Source organism: Parus major, chromosome 1, assembly GCF_001522545.3.
Source record: "Parus major isolate Abel chromosome 1, Parus_major1.1, whole genome shotgun sequence".
In the NCBI taxonomy this organism is placed as follows: domain Eukaryota; kingdom Metazoa; phylum Chordata; class Aves; order Passeriformes; family Paridae; genus Parus; species Parus major.
The window spans coordinates 26,285,017-26,294,176 of record NC_031768.1 but is presented as its reverse complement, the minus strand read 5'-3'; the positions used below and the strand labels follow the sequence as shown (position 1 = coordinate 26,294,176).

Below are 9,160 nucleotides of genomic sequence, written 5' to 3'. Positions count from 1 at the left end.
AAAATTCAGTTGGGTATTTTACCCATCCATGAATTACACTCAATTATTTTTGCAATGATTCGCTGAATGTGAATTACAGAAGTCTTCACAAAGGTCTTGAAAAATTATTCATTTTTCTTTTAAGCATTTTTCTTTCTATATAAATATTATGTTGCTGCTGTTACAAGAGGCTCATGTTTCCATAAGTCAAAATCATAGAATCACAGAATATCTCAAGTTGGAAGGGACCCATGAGGAGTGAGCCCAAGTCTCTGCTCCTTGCAGGACTACCTAAAATTAAACCATATGACTAAGAGTGTATTCCAGATGCTTCTTGAACTCTGACAGGCTTGGTGCTGTACCCACTGTCCTGGGGAGCCTGTTCTAACCATCCTCCCAGTGAAAAGTCTTTTCCTAATGTTCAATCTGAACTTCCTCTGACTTTCTGGCACTTGCTGCTGTTAATTTCCATCAGCTGGGGACTGCACAACTCTGTAGCCTATCCAGATGTCTCTGTAAGGCCTCTCTATCCTAGAGGGAGTCCACAACTTCCCTAATTTAGTATCATCAGTAAACTTCCTTAATGTACATTTAACTCCTATGGACAGTTCATTTATAAAAACATTAAAGAGCACTTACCCTAAAAGTGAGCCTTGGGGTGACTGACTGCCAACTTGATGTAATCCCATTTACTGCAACGCATTGAGCCCAATCTGTCAGCCAGATTTAAGATAAAATTCCTTACTGGCTGTGTCTTGTAACTTTAACTAAAGATGTTTGTGAATAAATATACAAAATATATATGGAAAATAACCTTAAGAAAAGGATTCAAAATGAACAAAGCCTTCAGATTTGTAAAAGGGTGTAAATAATCTTGCAGCAGCCACTTGCAGAAGGTACCATAACAATAAAGAGACCTTAATAAGTGGTTCTGAAACCATTTCACATGCAGGATAAACCTCTCTGAAGTGTCCAGCTGAAAAACACACAGCTAAGATAAACCACAAGGAGATATATGTTTTTATTTACCACCACTATTAATTCTCTACTTCCAGACAATATTAGTTAGTTGCTCCTTTATAATTCTTTGAATTGCATCTGACTGTCAGGCTGTGCACTTGTGCTCTTACCTGGTATCTCATCTTTGGGCAAACTTAAACAAAATAGTAGTGGAATTTTCCACACTTCCAGATGATCTCCACTATTTAAATGAATATAAGGAAATGAAAAGGAAAACCCACCAGCTCTCTCACTTTGTGCTACGTTGTTTTTGTGCTACAACTGAACAACCCCCCTTTGACTGTCACCTGTTGCAAAGACCTGCACAGGTGCCTGCACCAGGTTTGTTTTGCTGCTGAGTCCTGCAGGGCTAGCACGTGCAAGTGCACAGAAACCCATCTGACCAAGACATGTGGTAGCACATGCCCCTGTTCATGGTTCCCAGCTGTCAAAGCACAGCACATCCTCTAACACTGGCCAGGCACAGAGCTATTTAGGTCAAACAGTACTTAACTATTCTCAGTCTTTGTCCTCAGCAAAGTGGCCAGACTACAGACAGCTAAATCTGTCTTTTGATGCAGTTTTGTAACACTCATGAAGTGTCTGAGCTGTGCTTGAGCTAACTAACATCAGCAGCTGGAATAGCACACTGGGAGATAACTGAGCGCTGACAATACACATCATTCAATTTTTATTACATTCTGTTCAAGGTCAGTTGATAACACTTCCAAATCATTTTAAAAAATACCTTTTTCTTTTCATTTGGCTATTACCTGCTTTAACAAAGGCATATCCCTTCTTTCTAATGCAACGAATGCAAATGGCCCATTCAATGGTACAAAGTCAAACCAAAAATAGTCTTTCATCAAGCTACATTTTGGTCAGGAAGGAGCAATCACAGGGCATGGCCCTGCCCCATTTTCTTCTCTTGAACAAAATCATATGTTGTCCAAGTGTGTGGAGTCTCCTCTTAAACTTTCCTCCTATGTTACAGCCTGTTCTGTCTGTAGAGATGATTGAATTAGCAGCTTGACCCTTTCCTGGTCAATGAAGGGTTTTATGTCTCATTATATATTCCCTCTCACTGCTACTGAAGGAAAATAGTACTTTATGTACAGGTTTAGGCAGAGAATTGATTGAGAACAGCCCTGCACAAGACCTGGGGATGATGGTTCATGGAAAACTCAACATGAGCAGGCAATGTGTGCTTACTGTTCAGAAATCCAACCATGGGCTGCATCCCAAGCAGGGGGAGGGAGGGGACTCTGCCCCTCCACTCTGCTCAGGTGAGACCCCACCTGGAGTCCTGCACCCAGCTCTGGATGGAACATGGAATTCATGGACCAAATCCAGAGGAGGGCTACAAAGTTAATAAGGGGACCAGAACACCTACCCTACAACAACAGGCTAAGAAATCTGGGGCCGGTCAGTCCAGAGAAGAGAAGGTTGTGTGGAACAAACCTTCTGGTATTTGGAGGAGGCCTGGAAGGAAGCCAGAGAGACTCTGTCAGAAACTGTAGTGATAGGACAAGGAGCAATGGGTACAAATTAAAAGAGGGGAAATTTAGGTTAGATAGTAGGAAGAAATTCTTTTCTGTGAGGGTGGTGAAGACTGGAACCCTTGGGAGGTTGTGGATGTCCCATCCCTAGCAGTGTTCAAAGCCAGGTTGGATGAAGCGTTGAGCAGCCTGGTGTAGTGGGAGGTGTTCATGTCCATGTCAGGGGCTTGGGACTAGATGATCTTTAAGGTCCATTCCACCCATTCAAAACTGTATGGTATGCATCACTGTGTGAGTAAAATAGAAGGTGAGGTTGGTGACTGAACAGCTCCCCAGGGCAGTGGTCATGCATGACACCAAGTCTGTCAAGAGTTCAAGGAGTGTCTGACAATGTTCCTTGTCACAGTTTGGATTTTATGGTAGTCCTGCAAGGAGCAGAGAGCTCGAGTCAAGGAACCTTAAGGGTCTCTTCCAACTCCTTACAGTTTTCTTCCAACTTGAGATATTCCATGACTATATGCTAAGTGGTACATGACAAGTATATCACAAATCACACTGCCCTTCTGGTACGGTTCACACAAATCACCTATTTTTTCCAATCAATAAATGACGTGAGATATTTAAAACAGATGCAAAACCTTTATATTTTTCAGTTCAATGTGAAATCTTACTCCTTTTTAGTAATTCATGAGGGATAGGAAGCAGAACAAGAGTAACACTTAAGCAAAACAAATCTATTTTATTTCTGTCAGTTAGTATTTCATTTTTAAACAGTCCAACAACACAACTCCAGAGAACCGTACCTCTTAAAGTTTCCCATTAGTTATCATGACTACTGAAATCATACAAAGCACTTAGAACTTGTTTTAACCAACCTGGAGTTTTTGTAAATCTTCAACTGTAACTGATTACCGCACTCAAAAACCTTACATACAGGTACTTTCCATACTGAGTTAGTAATATCAAATGAACCATCCTGCAACAGTACAGGATTGCAAAAACATCTCAGTAAATTTCTACTAAAAAGACTGTATATCTGAAATTTAGAACACTGCTCGTGCATAAAAGCCTATAAACAAAAATCTGTCAGCAAAATGAGTAAATTGTTCAAATATGTCAGTAGTTGTATTAAATAACAGTGGACTAATAAACAATACCATTTGAAAAGAACTCTTTAGGAAGCTTGTAGTGGATATATTCATTGAATACTTTTGCAGTACACTCTTCACAGTCTGAATGGAACTCTTTATGGCAGGAACACCTTCTTTGGCACAATACATTTAAAATGAAAGCACGCTGACCACACTTATGGCGTGATGTTTAAGGCAAACACATATCAAGACAGAGCTTTACCAGAAAGCCTGTGATGATAATTACAGTAACCACCACACAGTGTGTGTACAGATCATGCTTAAAAATTATCCTTTTGCAGAATGCAGCAACAAGACCTATTAGCCAAACATTTTAGTAAGAAACTGGAACTCTTATACCTTCAAGAGCATACCATGAACCACTGCTTTCTCATGAGAAATTATCATTATTGTGTCTTCTGTCATCAGTATTACATAAAGCTGGAACTGAAAAACCACAGCAAGCATATAAACTTAACATATTCTGAAGAAATAAAACTAAACAAGAAGAATTATTCATAGTAGTGCAGATAATGACTTTTGTTACCAAGAATTCCACTTTCATATGTAAATCCAGAATCAAAGGAATCTAAGAAAAGGGATTCGGTAACAGCAGTTGAAATGCAATAAATTTTGGCCAAATTAGGCTTCTAGCATACACCCCAAAATGTCAAAGCTTGATGATATCTGTGGAAATATGTGCACCAATGTAGCTTCTAAAGTTCTTCAGAATCTAGCAGTTATAAATAAATTCAGAACCAAGAAATCTGTTTTCAACTGCAGGAAGTTATTAATTAACAAAATGTTATCTGCAGTAAATTTGTAAGCTATCAGGAAAAAAAAAATGAGTAAGTTAATTTAGTTCTGGTTTGGGAGGGGAAAAACATTTAAGTCAATTTAATTTATTATATGAGTATTTAATTCAATGTTTTTTATATAAATCAATTTGGCATGTTATTCTGAACACTACTTTTGAAAGTATTTCTGAGTTTTCACAATTTATTCAACTCAACTTTGAGAGTGGTGAAAGAAAGAAGTGGGTGGGTGGGAAGAAAGCGAAATCTTTACTGGGTCATATTCTGCACTTTGTGTTTTTACAGCAAATTTTATCAATCTCTTCTCTCAAAAATCTGTACTAGGAAGACACATCTAATATGGGCCAACAGTAGTTAGACTGCTTCATAAAACTAATAACATATCCTACATTCAAAACCTGAGTGCTGCAATCAAATACTATTCCTGAAATTCCCTGGGTGAATTTCTCTCTCTAACTCCTCCTTCTCACTCTCCCTCTTGCTCTGCTCTCCAACATTCATAGTTCCTTCATCTCTGACATGAAAGCATTGGACTTCAAGTTGAAAATCTTGGTTCTTTCATGGAAAAAAGAAAAGAAAGACAAAACAATGCTCATAGAACAAACAGCAATTACTCCAAAAGTAAATCCAAGCATGAGGGTATTTTACACACTTCTGTCTTCTTATCACAGAATAGGAGCATGTTTCTGTCTTTTCTAAAAGATTACTGAAATTTGAGTTATAAAAGTGAATGTGAAGAATTTTTTTATTGCTGCCTCTGATGACTAGCATCAGCACTTACTTTTTGCAGTCCTCGTGTCTTCGAACTAACAACAGGGGTAGAGACAGGCACTTGTGACTGGATCGATACAGTGACAGCTTTCTTTTCAATAAACTGAGCTATTTCATCTTCTAGAAGTTTTTTCTTTTCCCCTAATTTCAACTCCTCTTCTTGATGCATTAGCGTAAGACGTTCAAATTTAGTCAGTACCTATTTAAAGAAAGCACAAAAAATAACATTTCCAACTGTCAACACAAGGTGGTGATATCACAATATAAAAACCCTCTGCAAATTAACAGTAAAACCCATCTCAACTTGTGTTAATAGCTGTTAGAAATTGCAGTTATTTCCCCAAACTGTTAAGACTAAAAAACAGCAATACAGAAAAATATTAACTTTTATCAGACTGTTCTCATGATCCAGGCTATTATACTCAAAGTACAGGAAAACAGGGAAGGCACTAAGTGAATACTAGATTTCCTACCACATTTTATTGTATCTTTATTGTATCAAAATGAAGAGGCCTTTAGAGATGAACCAATTATCAACAGATTAAATCAATACATCTCAAGAAGAATATAGTTCCCTAAAATCGAGTGGGGAAGTGTATATTGATCAGATTTAAATATTATTAAGAACACAGTGTTAATCCGGTTGGGGAGTTACATGTGGGCTGCAAGTAGCTACCTACTTTCCTACAGTAATTGTTCTTTGATTGGGTTTTTTTGAAATATTAATGCATTTTAGTTTCCAGACGTATTTCAACCAGTTTAAACCCACTGTGAAGTTGTGTGTGACAACAAAAGGGGTACTTAATCCTTTCTCATCTCCCATTTCCCCCCACACAAATTCTCCTAGAATCCTGCTTTTACAAAGAAGAAACTAAGACTATAAATGTAACAGGATGCCTGTTGTACATAGCAGAGCTGAAAAATTATGTAGGTGCACCTACAAGTTTCCTCTAAATGAAGGATGTGAAAGAAATCTGAAGTACAACAGAAATTCTTGGCTTTCTTTGGTTTCCAGATACAAAATACAGCAGCGAGAGTACATAACAAATGTTGTTTAGGAGTGATTGCATGATCACTTTCCCACATCAGAAACTTGGAAAACTAATATCCATAATTCTGCAATATGCAGAGTTCACAAACAACTCAGTATAAATCATACAAGGATAATATCAAAGGGTTAGTACAGATACTGTGTAAGACCTTGCTGAACCTGCTTTGAACATGGCTAAGCATTCTTCCAGTTGGACTGCCTCATACTGAGAACAACTGGATCTGACTTTTTTTTTCTCCACAAGTAGCATGGGGGTCTTAACAGATTTAGAAAACAAATATTAAGCCGCCTTCTTATTTAAAACATGCACCTGAACATCTGAAAAAAAAATTGCTACAGCTACTGCTACAGAAAAGAAATTAATAAAAATACACAGGTTTCCAATTTCAATTAAACCAGTGTTTGAATATAAACACGCATGACCATGATAAGAGTCTGGCAGAAGGTAGATGAGAAGATCCTATTTTGCTAGTCCAGCTTGAAGGGACTAGATCTTCAAAAACAGAGCCAAGAAATATACCACATCTTCAAATAGTCTTAAAGCAGCTGGGATGAGATGAGATTTTGAAACCAGAACTGAAACAAACCAACAGAATACCAGACATACATACACACTTTCAAACCTCTCAGCATGAGTGCTGAGCTTAGATTAAATAACTGAGTCTGGAAGTCAGGCAAACACACATGGCCTGCTCTGAAAAGCCTCTGAAAAGATTTTTTTCCTAAAATCTTGGTTTTAACAGGGCAATCTATGCACGAAAAGCACCTACTGTGTTGTTATGGCATGGTAATGTTTCTCACCACACTGCGGGAAAAGACAAAGAAACACAACCACTATATTCATCACTCTTACTTCACCATATCAACTCCCACTCTTCTATAGATGCATACCAGCTATCCACCAAAGCCTTTAGAACATGAGCTCCAGCCTTCCCTTCTTGGTAACAAGAGTGCCATTTAGAGAATCACAGAATCACGTACGCTGGGAAAGACCTTTAAGATCATCAAGTCCAAGCATGAACCCAGCACTGCCAAGCCCACCACTAAACCATGTCCCCAAGTGCCACATCTGCACATATTTTAAATACCTCCAGGCATGATGACTCACCACTTCCCTGGGCAGCCTGTTCTCCAAGCTTAAAAACCCTTCCAGTGAAGATGTTTTTCCTAATATCCAGTCTAAACCTCCCATGACACAGCTTTAGGTCCATTTCCTCTCATATTGTCACTTAGCACTTGGGAGAAAAGACAAACCCCAAACTCACTACATTTCTCCTTTCAGGTAGTTGTAGAGAGCAATAAAGTGTCCTCCGAGACCTCTTCAGCCTAAACAATCACAGCTCCCTCAGCTACTCCTCGTAAAACATATTGTCTTCTTTGCTGGTGTCTAATCCATCTGCTAATCAAATCAATCTGTGTAGCCAAACTGCTTTTGATTTAAAGCATTGCTGTCCTCAAAATATTAGGAAATAATAAGTATCAACCACTGATTTTGTTAAGAACTTAGCTGTTCCAAATCTCAGAAAACAAACTCAAGACAGACAGGCATGCTTGCCTGTTGCTCTGCTTCTTCCAACATTGCTGCTTTCTCGTTCACTTTCTGCACAAATCGTTGCTCAATCTCCTCTTCTTTTCTTTCCATTTCAAGGCAGAACTCGAGCCTCTTTGCCTCAATAACCTCCTGCAGACTGAAGTTCAAAAATGTAAGCAACTCTCCAGCACGCTGTTCTATTCAGGGTGGAAAACCAACAATCTAGAAGATTATTTAAACAATTAATACTCATCTGAAATATTAATTTCTACAGCTTCCTACATAAAAAATCATAAAGAAACCTAAACAGAAGCAAGCATCTTATCTTCCTATTTTTTATTTACATAAACAACCCTGAGTAAAATTACTTATGTATGCTAAGAGCTCCTGGGCAATTTACATTTTGAAGTAAATACACTTTAGGCATCTCATGTTCTACAAACTTGATTTATACCTTTCTGACTCCAACAGGCACAACTTTTTAAGTTGCTCAGTACTCAGACACTGAAATTGCTGGAGAATTCTCCCAAAATTTTCTTATTGTGAAACCTCAGTCTTCAAGTAGGACCATACAAAAACAATCTGGAGCATTAATTTAACAAAAAAACGTTCCTATATGAAAATGGAAGAAAATAACAGGATCTTCAAAACATATGAAACTCTTTTTGTAATGTCAAAATTTAAATAGGGCACAATTACAGCAATATAGAATGAATTCAATTTTGTAACTTGCTCAACACCCAAAATACAGGGTTACTTTCCAACATGCAACAGCCAAAACCTCAAGACTGCTTGTTTTTTTCTGAACCCTTGTTTCCAGAAGCAAATAAACTGCATACATACTATACTTATATTTGGAACTATATAGGAGGAATAAATTAGTTCAGATCATTGAGCAAATCCCTGGCAAAAAAAAAAAAAAGTCAGCAAGTAAATCAAACATTTGTTCACTTCTAAATCTATGCCTCCCTTCTCTTTTCAGTACACAAGATACATTTTTTTTTTCTTCCAAACAACAGGTACTTGAAATTGAGATACTTCTTTCATGTCAAAGCATATCACAGCAAATTAAAAGAGGCTAGTAATTTATTCATATGAATAAACTACTAGAGATTTGACATTTTCAGGATCTATACTACCACTGCCAGGCAGTGCTGGAGGGAAATATGCTTTTCAAGAAATGTGAATGCAGCTTGTACACAGATGTACCTCATACACTGAACTTCCTCTGAAAAGCAAACCTGCTTAATGACACAAGTTCTTCCATGAAAATATTTACCATTAACTTCTGTAAGTCACATGATTCCAGAAAGCAGAACTGGTGGACCACAGCTATGTTACTCGTTATTGGAAACTCAAAGGCATTGTCTTCTATGACACTGGGC

General features: G+C 37.8%; 1 protein-coding gene across 1 annotated transcript in view; it reads right to left on the bottom strand.

Annotated features, from left to right (window-relative positions):
- Positions 1 to 3,190: 3,190 nt before the first annotated feature.
- SEPTIN10 (septin 10) overlaps positions 3,191 to 9,160 on the bottom strand; it is a 24,568-nt gene continuing 18,598 nt past the window's right edge. Inside the window, 4 exon segments of the mRNA XM_015637661.3 lie at positions 3,191 to 4,876; positions 4,879 to 4,977; positions 5,204 to 5,392; positions 7,800 to 7,932. Coding sequence (XP_015493147.2) covers positions 4,841 to 4,876; positions 4,879 to 4,977; positions 5,204 to 5,392; positions 7,800 to 7,932 — 457 coding nt within the window. The 3' untranslated portion in view covers positions 3,191 to 4,840.